This window comes from Pollachius pollachius (genome assembly GCF_949987615.1).
Source record: "Pollachius pollachius genome assembly, chromosome: 2".
NCBI lineage: Eukaryota > Metazoa > Chordata > Actinopteri > Gadiformes > Gadidae > Pollachius > Pollachius pollachius.
The window spans coordinates 19080358-19100781 of record NC_136935.1 but is presented as its reverse complement, the minus strand read 5'-3'; the positions used below and the strand labels follow the sequence as shown (position 1 = coordinate 19100781).

The 20424-nt window shown below is 43.4% G+C and overlaps 1 protein-coding gene across 1 annotated transcript in view; it reads left to right on the top strand.

The window, feature by feature from the left end:
* Positions 1 to 661: 661 nt before the first annotated feature.
* The window catches only part of gfra1a (gdnf family receptor alpha 1a), an 81660-nt gene continuing 61897 nt past the window's right edge, over positions 662 to 20424 (top strand). The window contains exons 1-4 of the mRNA XM_079759094.1: positions 662 to 765; positions 1447 to 1755; positions 2660 to 2740; positions 13176 to 13364. Coding sequence (XP_079615220.1) covers positions 702 to 765; positions 1447 to 1755; positions 2660 to 2740; positions 13176 to 13364 — 643 coding nt within the window. The 5' untranslated portion in view covers positions 662 to 701. The remainder of the gene's footprint in view (positions 766 to 1446; positions 1756 to 2659; positions 2741 to 13175; positions 13365 to 20424) is intronic.

The window sequence follows — 20424 nt, the reverse complement described above, 5'->3', positions numbered from 1 at the left end:
GAATCGATTACAAACGGTCTGTTAACTGCAACCGTAGGTTTTATCACTTTGTACCTATTTGCAGTTACAATTTTATATAATTGAAAAATTTTAACAATTAAGGTTACTTTAAGATCGGGTTATTCTGGAAGGAGACCGGTCTGAGGCTGAGGCTCCCCTCCAGACGAAGCGTGCGGCGGCGGGGCAGTGAGGGGAGCGGGGAGGGCTGGGGGGCGGTGAGGGGAGCGGGGAGGGCTGGGGGCTTTGGCTCCATGCTGGACGAAGCGTGCAGCAGGGGGGGTGAGGGGAGCGGGGCGTTGAGGGGTGCTTTGGCTCCATGCGCTCAGGCGCGCACATTCGAGCAGCATCCCACTCACTGGAGTTGGAGCCACACTGAACCTCGTCGCTCTTTGCTTTGACTCCAAACAACCGCAGGAGCCGGAAACCTTTTTCTTTTTTAATAAATGGTTCTTGCTGTGTGTTTTTTTGCTGATATTGTTCAAAGACTGTGGGGGGATCTGAAGGAGGGCACTTTGGGAAGCTGTGATTTATTTCTCGCATGAAGCGAACCCCTTGGACGCTGGACCGCGGAGTGCGCACCCTGTCGGAGTCTGCTGCTCTTCAATGGATTTCAATACGGACGCGATGCTCTGGACCTTAAACTACTGCTAAGACTGCTTTTTGAAGTACACCTTATTATTTTTAATTCCGCCCAGCCCTCGATGTTTCCCACGGACAGAAGGACGATGATCTTCGCAGCTCTCTATGCGCTTCTGCCTCTTCTTGGTGAGTTGATCTGGATTTGTTATTTTTCACTCTCTTGCTCGTGTTCCCCGATCCACGATCCGGTCAGTAAACAACTGTTTGTGTTGCTTCATGAGGAGTGCAGTGTGTGTGTGTGTGTGTGTGTGTGTGTACAGAAGTGTTTGTGTGTGTGTTTCTGTGTATTTGTGTTTCTGTGTATGTGTGTGTGTAGGTGTGTGTGTGTGTGTCTGTGTTCAGGACCGTCAGTATCCGACCAAGAAAGTCCGTCGCAGGCAGCTCTGCGTGATAAATTGAATAGTGTGTAAAGCTCTACTACACCTTTTCAAACACTTCTCCAAAGAAGCAACACATCACTTTTGCGAAGATACAATAATCTATATGAAAACGTACATTCACAATTTTCAATCAAACCTTTCGTTGTGGTCGTTCTTGTATTATCTGGTCCATGGCATGTGATGCGCCGCATCTTTTTCTGTTGCTCCCCCATTCCCCCCATCGAATGGTTAATATGTTGATCCCCAAAGCAGCTTAATCTCTGAGCATTTACCCTACCCTTAAAGGAGAGAAAAACAACTATACTCTATTATTAATAATTAATAATAATCATTGATAATGATGAGTATTATTATTATTATTATAAGCATTATTATTATTATTATTAGTAGTAGTAGTATCATTATTATTTCTTCTTTCAATGCCCAGATGTGCGGTCACACGCCGAGGAGACGGTGCACGCCGGCTCGCCACACCACCTGGACTGCGTGAGGGCCAGCGAGCAGTGCCAGAAGGAGCAGGCCTGCAGCACCAAGTACCGGACTATGAGACAGTGTGTGGCCGGGGGCAAGGAGAGCAACTTCAGCATGGTGGCCGGCCTCGAGGCCATGGATGAGTGCCGGAGCGCCATGGACGCGCTCAAACAGAGCCCCCTGTACAACTGCCGGTGTAAAAGAGGCATGAAGAAAGAGAAGAACTGTCTGCGCATATACTGGGGGATGTATCAGACATTACAAGGTGTGTACATCATACGCCGGAGTTTATTTCATTCGTCACTTGGCTTTGATGAGTTGCAGCTTGTGACAATAGGGAATATTTAAATTTGAAAAAAGATCATGATGACCCCATCATAATGTCACCTCCTAAAAGTACTACCTCCGCACACTTAACACACACTCACATTGACATAAAAACACATTTGGTACTTTTAAACTCTCCTAATTCTCATCCATTCTAGCCGTATAAGAACTTCTGTTCTACAGACGTTTACACCCTGTGTCTGTTCTCAATGAAACTGTTCTTAATGATCCTGTGTTGAATACAAACCATTTTTGTTTTTGTAATTCTGATCTCCAAAATCACTTCCCTTGAAGGTAATGGAGCGTGAGGCCCCTCGAGGCCGGGCCATCTCAAAGAGATGTGGTGTGCTTGTATATGTTTGTATGCGTGTGTGTGTGTGTGTGTGTGTGTGTGTGTGTGTGTGTGTGTGTGTGTGTGTGTGTGTGTGTGTGTGTGTGTGTGTGTGTGCATGCGTGCGTGCGTGCGTGCGTGCGTGCGTGCGTGCCTGTCTGTGTGTGTGTGTGTGTGTGTGTGTGTGTGAGTCCGTGCAGTGAGCTCACTTCCAGTTGCACAACACAGCTGACCAAGCTGCCTAACCAAGCGTGCGGGTGTGTGCCACCATGGATATCGACTGACCCAAATACCCCCCCTTTCCCCTGCAGGCCAATGTGATGGGGGGGGATGCTGTCATAATAAACAACAAAACACACAGAGGGGGTTAGGGTGCATCCGGGGGGGGTCAGACCCTGGCCTGTCAGACTGTTTCTGAGACCTGTCTGTCTGTCCCTGCATTCGTCTTTCCCTCGGACATGGTGGCACTGCCTTTCTTGTCTAATGCCTGGTGCTCTATCTCCCATCCCAGGGAATGACTTCCTGGAAGACTCCCCCTACGAAGCGGTCAACAGCCGTCTGTCGGACATCTTCCGCCTGGCTCCAATCCTGGGTAAGAATCTTTCCATTCACCCTGTCCTTCCTGGGTTATTTCTTCTGTTTTGGTTTGATGTGTCTCCTGGCTCAACGTTTTTCTATGTTGGAAACTGTTTTAACGTTGGTCAAGAAGGAAGCTTATCTACAAGCCTCCAAGCTGTGCATGCTTCTGAACCAAGGTTCTCCCCTGTCCCGTCGAGTGTGTGTCCTGCCTTTTGATCTCTCCTATATCTCTCCTTCTGTGTCCTCCCCTAACACAGTGCATGCCAGCTCTGCAGTTATCAAACCTTTGCACGGGGAGCTCATACTTCGGTGTGCACACTGGTATCAGGTGGACACCCTTCTATGGAGTTTAAGTAACAACACATTAGTGTTGTAATTGTTGTTTGGATCAGGTTGCAGGTATAGTTGCAGCCCTCGTCAACAGTTCAATGGAAATGATGTGTTTGCCAAAAGCTTGTTTGAGATGGGCTGTGAGTATGAGGGTTAAGAGGTCTGTGAGTACCACTGAGAGCGTGAGACGGGGTTGAGAGGTAAGCTTCCCCTCGCGAGAGAGCCATGTTGTTAGCCTCCATTAGATGGCAGTGTTCTTCCCTTATTCACCAGATACAGACAACACACACACACACACACACACACAAACACACACACTTGATCCTCCTCTGCCCTGTACTTGAGAGAGTGCAGGGCATATTGTATTGTATTGTGTTCCTTTTGGTGCAATAATGTTATTTTTTTGTTGTGGCTTTGAGAAATAGGATTCCCACATTGAGTCAGTGAAAAATAGGGTAACCTTACCCTTCATAAAATCACATTTTGATCAGTTTGAATGGAGGAATAGGTGTGTGAACACATGGGTGTGTTCTAGAGGCAATGTGCTCGACCGTTGAGATACTTTTTTAGATGGATTCGAACACTATAGGTCAATCAATTTGTGGACCTGCATAGTTTGGAACCCGAATGTGAGTCCAGAGATCAAGAGAAAAACACAATACAAATTGTGTCGGAAGGACTTCTGTGACTGACTGACTCTGTAGTCGTGAGTCCTGTATCTGGGTGACAAATCGGCTCTGTAGCCCAAGCTGCAATCCAGTAACCGCCTGTAGCAATATAACTCCAGAGCGGAACTTACTGCTTTTCATCAATGCCTCTTTTATACTGTTCATACCCACCCAACCGCCCACCATCACAACCCACCCTCTCTCCCACGCGCATAAGTGGAAGATTGATCACTTAGAAAACGGGGGGACCATCTCCACAATGGAAAAGCTGTCATTGCCCCCCCCTCTTAACATGCCAGCGCCCCTGCGAGTGAGGGAGGAGGCAACGCAGAGCCATCAAACCTTATGCAGTGCAGGGAGCATAGTTCACAGCGCAGCCATGTAACAACCCTCAATAACCCCCTCCACCCCCACACCCCCCACCTCTGGCAGCCTGAGCTATCGGCTGCTGGAGCGAGGGCACGGAGATTTACGGCGCCGAGCTCAGCCCAGGAAAGGTTCTCCTTATTTGCCATCTAAAAACCTCTTTATGTTGATTGACGGCTTTGCGTGATTTCTCATTCTTGCTCTCTCCATCTCTCTCTCTCTCTCTCTCTCTCTCTCTCTCTCTCTCTCTCTCTCTCTCTATCTCCCGCTCTGAGTCTCTCTCTATCTCCTGCTCTGAGTCTCTCTCTCTCTCTCTCTCTCTCTCTCTCTCTCTCTCTCTCTCTCTCTCTCCCTCTCTCTCTCTCTCTTTCTCTCTAAGAGACAGAGAGACCTCCATCTCAACCTGACAGTGTCATTAAAGGATAGTTATGGAGTAATTGTGTGTGTTGGTGTGTGTGTGTGTGTGTGTGTGTGTGTGTGTGTGTGTGTGTGTGTGTGTGTGTTTGTGTGTGGGAGCAAAGCATTATGTGGAATAGTATTGAATAGGAAATCAAAAAGTGCAGCGATTGCAGGCATGCAGAGTAATAGCAACAGGGCAACGGGGAGGCAGCACGGGAGGGACTCGAGGGAAGCTAAGGAGAAATGAGAAACGCCTGAGTGGGCTGAACAAGTGATCTGCAGGGCGAGAGACTACTAAAGGTGATGACAAACAGAGGGGATATAAACATATAAACGTAACATTCATTCTACTGAACTTGACCTATGTTTGTCGTAAAAAGTTATGATTCTGTATATTGTCCCATGTCCTGTATTCATTGTGATCATTAATTATGGACCCGTGTAACCTCTGTCTGTAATTCAACAAACCCAGTGTACAAAAGATATGTTATTGTCTGTGTCTGTCCCGTGTTTGTCTGTTAAGCAGTAAGACACTCTGATCCCAGGCTGTGAGAACAATAGCCCAGCATATTTACTCAGCGCTTTCCTAATAGACCCCATAGGCCCCAACCAAGTCTCTAATCTCCAGCAAAATCCTCACACAATGTGTACTAATCCACAGTCACACACTTGCACATCCACCTCGCGTTGCACGTACAAACGCACACAGATACCATTAAGCACACTACAATTGTGTAGTTTAATGCACACACTCGCATGCAGATTCACACGCACACACGCACACACACACACACACCAACACCTATTCTCACGAGAACACCTGTCTGCATCAGTGTGATTGTATTAATGTCAGTGACGTTATCACAGAGCATTCTGAGCAGATGGACAGCACCCTGTGGGAGTGGGGGGTTTCCACACAAAACCTACTCTTTCATAGACAGTGCATATTTAATGTTAGACTAGTGTTGAAGAGTTTGAATCCATTTAAAATGACATTTTCTTGATGAAAAACAAAAGGATGTTTTTGTAGTTGGTTGGCGCGACCAGCTGAACTCTCACACTCAGAAGTGGGTTTATTTTCAAGTCCCTTAAGGATAGAATCGCATTGGAGGACGAGGACCCTGGATGGAAACAACACACACACGCACACACACACACAACACACACACACACACACACACACACACACACACACACACACACACACACACAAAAGCACACACACACAAGCACACACACATATGCACGTACGCATGCACGTACGCATCACTGAAAGGTTTGTTGTCGGGTGGATTGATTTGGTGACTCTTTGGAGCATAAATAAACTAAAGATATGTAAAGTCCTAGTTTTATGGAGTGGAAACCTAGGCTGGTCATATTGAGGTCACCGCCCCTCTTAATATAAGGTATCCATTGTTCAGGAAACTGGTGTATGCAATGCAAGGTGAAGATGCTGTTGCCCACATTATGTCTGATGTATCGTAGGCTGCAACTAATCAAATTTAATTTAATAATCTGAAGGATTATTACATGACAGGATTTACATTTTTCTGTCATATTTATTTAATCCTTGCTTTCAAATAGGAATTATATTTTTTTGAGAAGAGGGGATGTATACTTAAATATGCATTCCCTTTATATTGTTGCATTGTAATATTCAGATAAGGTTAGACTCAGGCCCTTTATAACTTTTCTATTCTACTTTAATATTCTTGAAAGTATCAAGGGTGCTATGTTGGCACAGTGTGTGTTGTTTGAGAACTCCAGAGATCCATGAGAGTAGGATTTAGCGGTTTGGTCACAGTTTGAAACCAAATGCCTTGTGAAGGATGTGTTTGTTGTTTGGATTGGATATTTGGGCAACCCTGCAATGGTCTGGCATCTGATTCAGGCTGAAATTGTTGGATGCAGAAATATCCTTTTAATGTTATTTTCCATATCAGTTTTTTCTAGCCATACTCACATACATTTCTACCTTTTAAAACGTTGAACTCCATGAACTGAGTGCCTTTGTTTTAATTTAATTAAACCTACTTGCTCCACATATCCCTTGAAACTGCAGATTCTGTGTATGTGTATTCATTTGATTTCTGCAATGCATATTTTTGTCGAGAGAGAGAGAGAGAGAGAGAGAGAGGTATCGCAAGCAGCTGGAGGACTATACATTTCAGCTTCAGTAACATGATCACAGCTTTTATTTATATTATCAGTCGCCAATCTACAAGCTCATTCCATGGAAACATTTGCTTTAAAATTCATGTTGTTTAATGGGCTTCTTTGTTGTCTTAATATTTTGTAATGCCTCAATAGTGTGAATTTCAATAGTATTTGTCTCTATATATGCAGATTAAACTGATATCTTACGTTCAATTCATATAAACATCATTGGGAAGCATATATACACAATGACAGATAAATAAACATAAGTTGAAAAAATGATGATTTTACGCTTCACAGTTTTGGGATGTGATAACTCTGTGCGCTTCAAATGCTTGCATCTATTTTCAAAGAGTAAGGGGTTAAAGGACATTTTTAAGAATTTATTTTTTAAATATCACTACTATTCTCTGTTCTTTCAAGGGCACCACAGTTGTTCCAAAAGTTACATTTCCTGAACTCTGTGTTTGAAAGCTTCCAGATTTGCGACGTCCTTATTTACAGGTCCTCTGAGAGCAATTATATATCTGCACAACGTGCCAGGGGTAATAGTAACAGAGGCTCCCAGCAACTGCAGACTTTAAGAAGACGGTACTGGCAGAGTGAACCGTTTTGTCTCTCTGTGTGTTCTGAGCCTTTTCTTCTTCTCTCGGGCTCCGGCTGCTCTCAACCATTTTATTCTCCTCGTCTGGCCCCACGTTGGGCTTTTATAGCGTGAGAGCGAGAGAGAGAGTGCGGAAGACCCCTGTCTGCATATCAAACATGTCTGCACATCACCCACTCAACAGCCACAAGATGTGTGGCTCGCAATGCACCAAAGCCCAACATCTCCTCTCCTCTATCCGTCAACACTTCAGACATATTAAGTCTCCTCCTCCACCATCCCCACCCCTACTCCTCACCCCTACGACTTAAGTCAACCATCAAGTTTTAGTTTTGGGACTTGGAAGTTGACATACTGTATGCACATGTTTTTATTTGTATGTGTGTGTGTGTGTTTGTATGTGTCTGTGTGTGTGTGTGTTTGTTTGGGTGTGTGTGTGTGTTTGTTCAAAGTGCATGGCCAGGCTGAAAAGCAGAACCTTTTAAATCCATACGGTACAGAGCTTGTTCATGCATCTGCCGCATCCCTGGTTGAGGAGACACTGACTCTTACAACTAATGTGTGTGTGTGTGTGTGTGTGTTTGTGTGTGCGTGTGTGTGTATGTGTGTGTGTGTGTGTGCGTGTGTGTGTGTGTGTGTGTGTGTGTGTGTGTGTGTGTTTGTTTGTGTGTGTGTGTGTATATCCTTTTTATAGGAAAGAGGAATAGAGGTCATAAATTAAAATGTGTTGGGCAAAACATGATCTTTTATTTCTTTCAGAGTTAGTAAACTGCATATAATTGATCTCTTTATTTCACTCAGAAAGTGTTTTGCATTAATTTAGACAAAATCCACTTAGATATGTCATGTAGGCTATCAACACACTTTATCTGTATGCTGTTTAGAAGTTCTGCTATCACAGGTATTCGTATTTTGAAATCATTTTTTGCCAGAACGTACCACACGATTACACATATAACTGAACTTTCATCTTTGTTTTTTAGAATTCAACAAGCCTAATGTATTCAGACATTTTCTTAGAAAATTGAACAATACAACCGGGGACTTTTTCCGGAAGAATTGGGCTAGCAACATGGTGGGCACGTTTGGGGGTCGTGAATGCATCACGTCAACAACATTTATATGCAGGAATATAACGAGTGATGTGTTGCCTGTAACACAGAACAACAGTTATGGTTGTCAGTTGCCTGGTAACATGGCTGTCCCGTACGAACGTCATGCTCATAACATCGTCACTAACGATCATCAATTTCTGGGACCTCATCAACATACTGTTGATCCTCTCTGCCTCATTTCCCAGTAAACTGCTCATCCACCTCAATAAACCACATGAGTCATTGAGTACATCGCCACAACTCTCTCCTCAATGCACTCATAATGCCTTTGGATATTCTGTTCCTGTCCGGCTTGACAGGGTTCGCTGTGAAAATACACTCCACTTCAATCCATATCGGATCTCTTGTCTTTGTACGCACAGAGACAGCACTCAGTAAACAGTGCTCACACCAGACTAGAGTAAACGGCGAGATCTGCCTGGGAAAGAGAGAACTGTATGAAAGGGTGACTTGGGCTATGCTGATTATTGAAAGCTGTTATATCTTCAAAGCAACTCGGATCATCCACACAGTACAGCTTTCATCCATCCATTAATATATTGTTACATTCATGAACTCTGAAAACCTTCCATTCATCCATCCATCCATCCATCCATCACTTTATCCATCCATCAATTCAGCCATCCATCCATCCATTCATCAATTCATCTGTCCAGCAATTCATTCATCCATCAATCCATCAATCCATCCAAGCATCCATCCATCAATTCATCCATCCATCCATTCACCCATTCATCATCCATCAATCCATCCATTCATCCAGCTATCCATTCCTCCATCCTTCTACTATACTATGCATCCATGAACGAATAAGTTACATTCTTACATTGCTGAATCCATCCATTCAATCCTCCATTCATTTGTTCATCCAGCCATTCATCCTTCCATCTTAACATTCCCAAATCCAACCAACAGCCATCCGCCCCATGAATCCATACATTCATGCATGTCTTAAGCTTTACATCTTCCTTTGTCTATCCATATCTCGGTCCTTATTTACACAGAGAATTGCGTGATCAGCCCTGTTGGAGCCCCTTCCATTTCCTTGGCTCTCCTAAAGACTCCCAGCACCCTGGCCCTTTGTGTGTTATTGTCCCCGCGCCTCGTCTCGTATGAGGCCCAGTCGATACTGCGCCGTGTTAGATTGGAAACATGACGCCGTGTATACAAGAATCTATTGATTCCTGCCCGTCGCCCATCGCCCCCCCGTCTCTCCTGCCCAAGCGCTTCCGTTTGAGGAGGGATCACACCCCCCCTCCGCGCCCCGGGATGGGGTCTAGTGTTTTGCCGGAGCAAGACCGCCTGCTGCCTGGGGTTTGTCCATCAACTGACCTTGTCTGTTTCCTGTGCTGAGGTATTTTTGGTGCGCTCGCGTCCGTGTATACATTATGGATTCTCAAAGAACATTCAGTCCTTTAACTCGGGTTCATAGTAGGAGGCCGACGTGGCTTTTGTGTTTTATTTGTTTTTTAACAGCATGAGGGGGGTATAACTTGTAAATCAAATAAAGATGGATTGTTTTTGTGGTTTGTTGGTTGAAAATGGTCAAACCTATTTCTTTTTCCTTTTAGTTTCTTGGAAATAATGCAGACATGGAATAGCAGGCACACGCATACACACGCATGTGCACAGACACACACACACACACACACACGCACACACTACAATTGTATCCGTATATGTATAGAAAATATAACAAACGATTCAACATAAAAGCACTCTGGCGTGTTTTTTTTTTTTCTCACCACTCATCTCTCTCCAACTCACCTTCCCTGGCAGGTAGCACGGGCCAGACTGCACACTCTCTCTCACCACTTAATTCAGCACACCACTCTATAAATTACCAGCACATCTGTGGTGCCTTTCCTGCACAGCCTCCACCACCCAACCACCACGTCATTAGGCCGCCGGTCCAATCGCTGCTCCACTCACCGCAGGCCAAGAAAATCATTTAGTTAAAGGTGACCAGATTTGGAGTCCCCAGATTCTCTCTCTCCCGCCCCCCCCCTTAGAGGCCTGTGATTGGATGAGAAGTTGAGGGGTGATTCATCATTGTTAATCGACGTGGCTGACAGCTTGAATCAGCGGGAGTTTTGGGTGGGGGGGTTGGCCAAGTCTGCTCCCCGCTGCTGTTTTATTCTGCATGCAAATACAGACAATTACCAAGTTACACACGCTGGGCCGCAGACACACACATGCACGCATACATGTACGCACACCCACACACACAAACACAGACATTGCATACATACTTACACACACATACAAAAACACTCAAACGCATACACACATATAGGTATAAAAACATACAAACACACACACACAGACACACACAGGCACACACACACACACACACACACATACTGACCTTAGATCAAAAAAATGTAAGCACACACACGCATAAACATAAACGTATCTCTCTCTGACACACACACACACACACACACACACACACACACACACACACACACACACACACACACACATAGACGATTGCTCAAACGCAGAGCAATGTACACACAAAGAAAGCAGGTTAGGACATGTACTCCTTGTGTTAAGGACATGTTTCCCAGCAAGTACATGGTGAATTTATGCATACATTTTATTTGAGTTCAGCTTCATTCAGAGCAATGTGTATTTTGATGTTGCAAAAAAGTAAAACTCCATTGACCTCCATCTCTGTGGCTGTCGCTGCCAATGCCTTAATCTCACCTACACCTGTTCAGGCACTTAGCCTGCTGAATTCCTGCCAGCCAGTGCTTATACTCAAGTCACACATAAAGCACAAAAAAAACATAATTCATTGTTGTAAACATAGCCTCAGTTTTTCCACAAATATCCCCTCAACACTCAAACAGAAGGCCAGAAGTACAAGGTATAATGTTCAAATTTAGGTACGGAGAGCAAACATAACTGCGGGCAGATTCTCTGGGGAGAGCTTTATCGCGTCCAGTTTAATTGGGAGCCATTTTTGATTTACCATGCTGTGTTTTGCTTGGCTGACCACAAGCCTTGACCGACCATTGGCAGGTGTACAGAATCCCAGCCTTGTGTTAAGCTGGCCCACTGAAGCCTTTGGATACACAATGTCTGCTTACACGGTTATACTTGATAATGTGCACAGCTGTCGTGGAACTGTGCCTACGGAATACTGAACACACAATAATCCCATTTTGAGTGGTTGGAGTCAACACGCCGTGTAGATTAAATAGCGCTGTGTAACCTTATAAGAGCACTTTTTTATGATGGTTTTATGAAATGTGTAACGGTATACTCTTTGGTTTCGACACAGATTACTCATTTTAGATTTGCTTTCTTCAGTAGTGCTCCAGGATTTAAGCATGGTCAGTGAAGACAATGGTTGCCAAATATTTTGCAATATTTTGTCTTTATGGTATGCTGAGGTTTGACAGTTTCATACATTTGAAAATATAACAAGTGTTTTGCAATGATATAGATATAAAACAAATAACAAATGATTGGCCCATCACAAAGTTCAGAGGGTTGAAAAGTATCAAACATTTGGTTGTGATATTTACTGTATTTACAATTTCTAGACACGTTTCTTTGGTGAAAAAATTCTTTTTTCTGTGGTTGTTAGCAATAGTATTCAAGATGGACAGAAATGCTATGAATTAAATCCAATAAGACAATGGCTCAGCTAAAGCCCAAGGTAGCATTAGAGGAGATAGGTAACAATACTGTAAACTATCACTGCACACAATTTTGCAGAAGACTTTGATTCCTGGTTGAGGTTCGTGTGAGTTTTGCCTTGCTTTGGTAAACACATCCGAAAACATATTATAAACATCTGTGCGCTTTAGTCTTGCATCTGCGTGACCAGTGGGGATTTGAAAAAGAGTTTCCCACAAATTAAAATTATATAAAAATAAAAGCAGTATCCTGGATTTACTGTGGGATAATATGGTGCAGGAGATCATGACTGGAACAACCCTTAACTTTTTGACACATTTTCACATGTGTTTAGGGAATTTTAAAGATGCAAGGCCCCTAAGGAGATGAACTGTCAATGAATCAGTAGCACTAGATAGTCTGGATGCAGGGGTCGGGAACCCTTCCATGTAGTTACTTGAAATGTAGTTACTTGAAATGTTCATAGAAGCGTGAAAGAAGAGTTTACATGATTATCAGCCAACCTGTTAAGGGAAGAAATTCACTCATTGCTAATGTGACATGAAAGAACTATGCATGTAATTTTCACTTGAAATTACATGATCAACTCTGATTCTACTTCTCTGATTGTTGATTATTATATCATGGTACACAGATGTTGTTGCATTCGACCTGGAAATAACCAAAGCTTTGTGACTTTGTCCAATGAAAATATAGCTCTGTATCCCAGAAGGGCATTTATACAATATTTACCTTCAAATGTAAGTACATTCTGGTAATGCGATCTCTATTCAGCTTTGTTGGGTATCCATTGGAAAACACTGTAAGAGCCAAGTCTGGCTCTAGAGACACAGGTTGCTGACCCATGGATTATAGTAAGAGTAAGGTGAATAACAGGAAGCCCTCTTCTGAACCTGGGGCAAACAGGAAGTACACTCCTTCCTATTTTACCTATTTTACCACCAAAACAGAGCGCTTCCCTCTCACTCCTCCCTCTGTCCTCTTGGCACGCTACTCTTTTCATAACCGTCTGACTGCACTCCCGTATGACGCTTCATTTCCTCCCCCTTTGACCCCCACTATGTCCTCAGTTTTCTGCCTTGACCTTCCCGTGACCTTGTGTGAACAATGAGCCTAGTTTGCTCGTGCTGAACTGGCCCCCGCGTCTTTTTGCAGAGGGAGGGGAACTCCGGAGCAGCGCCGGGACTTTGGCCCCAGGCAGGGGCAGTGCACAGGGCAAGGCATCCCAGGACAGGGAGCCTGTTCTGGGTAGAGACCCCCTGGGCACAGGGGGGTCAGCCTCCTCCGCCCAGCTCCAGGATCCCAGTAGAAACAGGAGGGCTCACCCCAATTGGGCTATACTGGGTAATGAACAGGACATTGCTCACATGTGTCTGAGTGTTTATACATGCATGTATGTGTTGTGTGCATATGTGTGTGTGTTTGGATACGTGTGTGTGTGTGTGTGTGTGTGTGTGTGTGTGTGTGTGTGTGTGTTTCTGGTGCGTATGCACATGCTTGTGTATGTCTGTGTGTACGTTCAAGCGTTCATGTTCAAGCACATGTGCGTGTGTGAATGTATTTTTTAGCTATTTGAAGGGCTGTATATGTATGTGTGCATGTTCATGTGACAAAGGACACACAAACACACACACACACACACACACACACACAGGTCTGTGGATGATTGTGCCATTTCAAAGCTGATAGACAGACAGGAACACTAGAGGGTTCACCAAGGAAGCTGATATTGGGTCATTATCAATTCATTCACCTGTGATGCGTATGGCTGGTGGTATGGGCCTGTCACTTGTGATGCGCCCAGACCCGGGCAAATTACCCCCTGCATGTGTCCATAGAATATGCACACTTACAGGCCTTCCTGTCTGGTGCCATGGGGAGGTGGAGATGGGTTTCACTGCCCTTTAGAAGAAGGTTGAAAGAGTCTGCTTGTCTGTCTGTCAGAGTGTCTGTCAGTCAGTGTGCCAGTCTCAATGATAAGGCAGCTGAGTAATGCAGGGTTGACATGTCCTTCATATTACCACAGCAGATGTGCAGTTTTTTTTACGGGAACAAAAATCCTGAAGAAGATATGAGAGGGGTTAGGGGATACAGGGCGAGCTAGACGGTGAGGAGGAATTTGATTTGATATTCCCGTTGCGTCGTATTGGTTCAAATCATTTCCCCGTTTGGAGGGCACTCCATGTCTAGAACTGTTCACATCAGCTCAGCAAAAGCAGCATTTCATTTATGTGGTTTGTAAATGCTACATGATCATATTGAACTACGTGACAACATGATTACTTTGAGGGCATTTCTGTTCTGTATTGTTTTGAAATTATCATTGTTTAAACACATGAACCAAACGCATGTCAATATGTAGAATAGTATTAGGACTAGAAGAGTTTTAATTGGTCACACTATACTTATTATACTGAAATGTACACAAACGGTTGTATAGAAAATAAAGTGAGCTGGAATCAATAAGTTAAACAATAATAAATAACTTATGTGCGAGAAAATATGATATGCAAGGAATCCAATGTTATGGTTGAGGTTGTATTGTATCAATTTGCTTGATTAGGTTGAAGAAAGAACAAAATGTTCCTCGTTTATTTCTCAAACTCCGGGGCACGTATTGAAATACACATCACACGTCACAGCCAACGTCGCACACCACTGTGCATTGTATGTGTTTGGCATCAGTTTTTTCACCACATTCTGATTCAAACCAGGGAGGGGGTTATCTGATGGGAAAGTTGGGTGACTTTTATACAGGCAGATATTGTTCTTCCTGATCAAAGTCTTGTTTTGTAAAGTAGATGTTAATAACGTAAAACCTAATCTACTTACGCAAAGGGATATTCTCCTACATTACAGCTTTTACAGCCTACTAGTGTGTACACCAATATATCTGGTGTCATGGGGACACCATGAACTTCTATTAGATTGTCTACAGACAAATAAGGAACTCTGAAGTTAGCTAGCTTCTCTCCATCAATGCGTGTTATGGTTAATTCATCCTAGTAGTTAGCGTCATATGCATCACTTCTGTTATGTATTTTTTTATTGTTTCAGTGGAACAAGCTCTACCTGTCATCTTTGCATTCTGCTTTGTCAGCTCACTAGACACCTTGTCTTCATCTTTCTTCTAACGGACACACTAGCGGAAGATTGGTTTGGATCATTAAAATGTAAGACAGTAAGCACCTGGCTCATGACGTGAGACATTAGCATTTGAAACATCAGCGTTCTTGGGTAGAGAGAAGCTCACTAAGTGCCACACCCAGAGGCTATATTCCCCTTCTCTAATTCCAGTCTCAACGCTTTTATAGTGGATATTCTGAGTCTTAATGTTTAATACTGTGGATTTATTTCAAAGCCTGACTGGAATGTAAATACTACACACTTTAATGGTTTAACGTGTAGGCCTTTTTAAAGGAAGGAAATGGAAATGGTGGGAATATCTTAAGTGGACTATTTTACATGACAGAAGTGAAGGAAGACCTTCTTCTTTGGGAAATTTGTGAATATTTGAGAATATTTGAGAATATAAATCATGTCAATAGTAATTTGAACTCTACAGCAATCCCAGACGGAAACCACATGGTATCGTAATGTTGTATTGTTAAAACCTTAACTTTTTCTATCATATTGTAGTACTGTGCCTTGGTGGTGTGTGTGGATGTTCGGAGGAGTGGAGCTCGTTCTGGGCAGCCGTAGATTTTTATGTTTTGTCCGAGAGAGGTGTGTTATGCCTCCTGGACGCCTATAGAATATCGCTAGGGTGTGTGTGGATGGTGAAGTTTCTAAGCACCGGTTTATTTTGATGTCCGTAGGTTCTATAGTATAACAAAACTGTGTTTGTCGCATTTCAACATGGCCCATTATAACCCGGGAGATACACTGCCCGCCTGCTACAGGGCACACTAGCATCCTGTCCCGTCGTATCCCTGGTGTCACGTTGAGCCGTGAGGAAATGCTTCCACTCTGATCAATGAGAGCTGCTACACTGCGCCCGTCTGACACAGTGTAGAGCAAGCGTACAGCAGACGCACAACAAACGCAAAAATAGACATGAAGGATATTTTTACTGCCCTCTATGAATAAACTGTTTTCAAAGAAAGTACAAATGTTTGTATGTAAATTAATTAAATAATGTATAGAATTGTAATGGTAGTTGCATATTGCAGGCAGGGAAGTGCCCTCAGCTATCAACCAGACATTGTCCATGATCTCAGATTGAAACTAGCAAGAAGGTGCAAAGTAAACTAGAGGTGCACAGTCTGCTCTATATAATAACAATTATTCGCCGAAGGCGAAGTGAATAGTGGGGAATAGCCCCCGAGACTTTTGGTCTCGGGGGCTATTCCCCACTATTCACGGAGCCTGAGGTGAATAATTGTTGAAGTATATACTACACGTGAACACTCCAAAAACAAACAAGATAACACTTTTTGCCGGGATTTATTTGTTTTTATTAGCGTGACGAGACGACCGTCACACACGCATGAAAACAATATCCCGAGTTTGAGATCTCAATCATGGGATATTGCCCAATATCCCGAGATAGCGAACTAATCGAATCGTGCAAATCTTAGGAGGTTCACGTGTAGCATAAACTAACAACAGTTATTCCATTGCATATGATATGGGGGGGGGCATTTATGAACACTACAGGGCTATTTATGATCCACCCCACATCAGTGTAGGCAGACTTCATTTTATCATATTTATCTCCCTTTTCTTTCTCCTGTTTTTAGTAGAAAGGTGATGGAGTTGTAGCAAAGGGTTGGCAAAAAAACGTGTGGGTTTTTAACATGTATGTGCCTGCATAGAATTGCCATGCAGTACATTTCACTACAAACTGTGATACATACACTCTTCCCTCTCTCTTACTCTTACAGCACAGAGTTTTAAGAATTGGATTTGCTTTTGTGCATATGTTTTCATGCTGGTTTATTTGTGTGTGTGTGTGTGTGTGTGTGTGTGTGTGTGTGTGTGTGTGTGTGTGTGTGTGTGTGTGTGCGTGCGCGCGCGCGTGTGCGTGTGTGTGTGTGTTTGTCTGTGTGTGTCTTTATGGATCTACTTGGGTTTTTATGGCTGTGTATGTAGAGCTGTGAGAGCGAGAATGAGAGAGAAAGAGATGCAGAGAGATGGAAGAAGAGAGAGAGAGAAGCAACGAGAGAGAGAAGGAGGCAGAAAGAGTGTGTGGGATGTGAGTTTAAACTTAAGGGATTTACATGCAAAGCACTGGTGCCCCAGCATCTTAACATGGGGACGTGTGGATGGAATGTACCCACCGCAAATGCGCTTAGGTCTCTCGCTAGGAAAGCAATTTAATTTACAAGTCAACACACAGTGATGCATTCCCTTACTCCCACCTTCCACCTCCTGAAGATATTTGAAGATTGAACCCATCAGAACTAGTGACAGTCCATGCAGTGTGTGAAGCAGGCCCTACCATTGTTCATTTTGTTTAATTTCTTGTATCCCAGATGAAAAGAATATATGTAAAAACTGTGTTCCCAAAATGTGAATCAGTGGTTGGTAGCTGAGGTCTGAAGTGGATCAGCCCTGCCTGGCCCCGCACCAGAGGCTAATGCTATTGGCTACACTACTGGATCAAATTGCAGCTCAACTAGTGTACAGAGATACTTGGGAGTTAATTGGTAAAAGCCAGCGTGAACTCTCTGAACAGCAATTAATTCTTGTACCCAGCCTCTCTTCTCTCTCTCCTTGTTGCTGCTGCGCTGGAGTTCTCAGCTCCCATTCGTTGGCTCGCGTGCAGCTGTGAAAACAAGACACATGTTAAGTGTTATTCAGGGCACCAACAAAGCCCACACCCGCATGTACACTCACACACTCACACACACGCACACGCACATACACTCACACACACTCACACACCCGCACGTACACTCACACACACACACACACACACACACACACACACACACACACACACACACACACACACACTAAAAAACCTCACACAGGAAGTACAGATGTAAACAGCAGTAAGCAGTAAACACAGAGCAGATAGGCCATTTAGTGTTATCACAGAAAACTAATTAATCACGTGACTTGCTGTCAACCCAAATGTACAAATAAGTTTAGAGGCAACGTTCACTCTCCACAGAGAAAACAACAAACGATAAACAACAAAGCAAACAACTATATCAAAACTAAAGGGAAACACACACACATACACACACACACACGCACACACACACACACTAACAGACAGGTGTTGGAGCGGAGCAGGAGGGAGTGAAGTGATATTCAATGTAGGGGTAAGGCTTAGAGGGATAGACAGGCCAAGCCCCTCAACCCTTCCCCTACTGGCTGATTCAAGTATTGCTGGTGTTGTTCGGGTGATCCTTTGGGGAGAAGTCAGCCAATGAGAGAAATAGCATTTTATGGGTTTCTCTCTCTCTCTCTCTCTCTCTCTCCCTCTCTCTCTCTCTCTCTCTCTCTCTCTCTCCCCTCCTCAATGTCCCTCTGTTTGTGTATATATGAATGTCCTTGGAACAACCTTTTGCCCCCTGCTATTGGAGCATCTAGATGCCACAGCGTGTCCTTTGTCAATACAGAGGTGGTAGTTGGATGAGTCAGATGAGGAATATTGAAAGTTTTAAAATTATTGACAGAAAGTCTTTTTCCATCCGTTTTCCGTTGAGTGAGTATGGCAGAAGGATGTGGCCTTCTGAGATGGAGGAAAATCGATGAAAGGTTCTGTATAACAGGTATACTGCTGTTATTCCTACAACCTCATACACACTTTATTGTACAGTAACTGAAAAGATGCAGTCCATTATACTATATATACTATACAACAATATACTATATATACTATACAATATATATATATATTAGGGGTGTGCATTGGCACTGCCCTCACGATCCGATACAATTACGATTCACCAGGTAATGATTTGATTCAATTCGATTCTACGATGCATTGCGATGCATCAAAATTCTACTGCACACAATAAGGCACATCTCTCATCAATCATGATGCAATACAAGCAGTCAGATATAACAACAGATTTTATTGGCTGCTATGTGTTTATTCACTCTCCTGTATGCACTCTCCTGTATCCTTGACATAAATGTCATAAAATAAAATTAAATGTTACAGGGTATTGGATATGGCATTTTCAAACCTGAAAAATAAAACATAAATCACTGCTTTCAGGGCTTTGAATGAGAAATATTTCTCTTCTCTCTGCTTTAGAACCATTTGAATTTAAATAGAGCAATAACAGCCAACTTTTTCCAGCTGTGACCATAAGTGTTTTTTTTACACACAGTAAAAAAGCAGCTCTAAGACAAGGTACTTCATGAACTTTTATCTGTTAGCTGCCATTCCTCCACAACATCCAAGAGTAGCCTCGCCATATGAGCACCAGTGTGGCTCTCGTAAACTGCTCTCGTCTGCAGCACATGTGATACAATCTGCCAATCCTCGCTAATGTAATGTGCCGTAATGGTTACATAGGACTCTGTTGCGACTGAAGTTCAGGCATCAGTTGCAACTGCTACACGAGTGGCTTTACACATGGATCCCATTACCTTTGCTTTGGTTTCTTTGTACTATGCGGGAAGCGCAGAATCAGTGAAGGTAGCTCTTGTCGGTAGCTTATACCGGGGCTCAATTGTTTTAAGCAGGTGACGAAAACCCGCATTTTCTACAACAGAATAGGGGCGTAGATCCTTTGCTATGAAGCATGCCACCGATCGTGTGATCCTCTTTGCTCTCTCGTAGTTGTGTGGCAACGTTGACACTAGCGACTCGTCAATTCTTGGATGGGATGTGTCGACTTTTTTTTTGTGTTATTTATGTTGTTGTTGTTGTTGAAGCCAACTCAGGATGCCAACGATCAACATGGTTCTTGAAGTTAGTTGTATTGCCAACGTGCTTGATTTTAGAGTGGCAGGTTTTACACACCGCGTAAGTCTTGTCTAGTTTCCCATTAACTTCATAGAATCCGAAATGTGCCCAGATGTCCGCTTTCCAAGCTTTGGGTGCGTTTTTAATTACCCATCTTTCACGGCCTCAGCCATCCTTAGTGTTGTTGTTGTTGTTGTTGTGCTAGCTAGCGCCGCCGCTTAGCATGTACTTCACAACTTTATTGTCCACTCGAGGCCCGAAAATAAACAGCGACATAATCGATTACAGCACGTTCCCGCATCGATGCTGAATCGTGCATGCCCCGCATTGCGATGCATCGCCGAATCGATTATTGTTGACACCACTAATATATATATATATATATATATATATATATTAGGGTGCATCAAATTTGAATGGGAAATTTTAATTTCAAAATATCAATTTGGCTGGCATTGCATTTTGTTCCAATTAACATAAAAATGACTTTTGCAAAGTTTTGAGGAATTCTATTGAGATTTAGGGGTT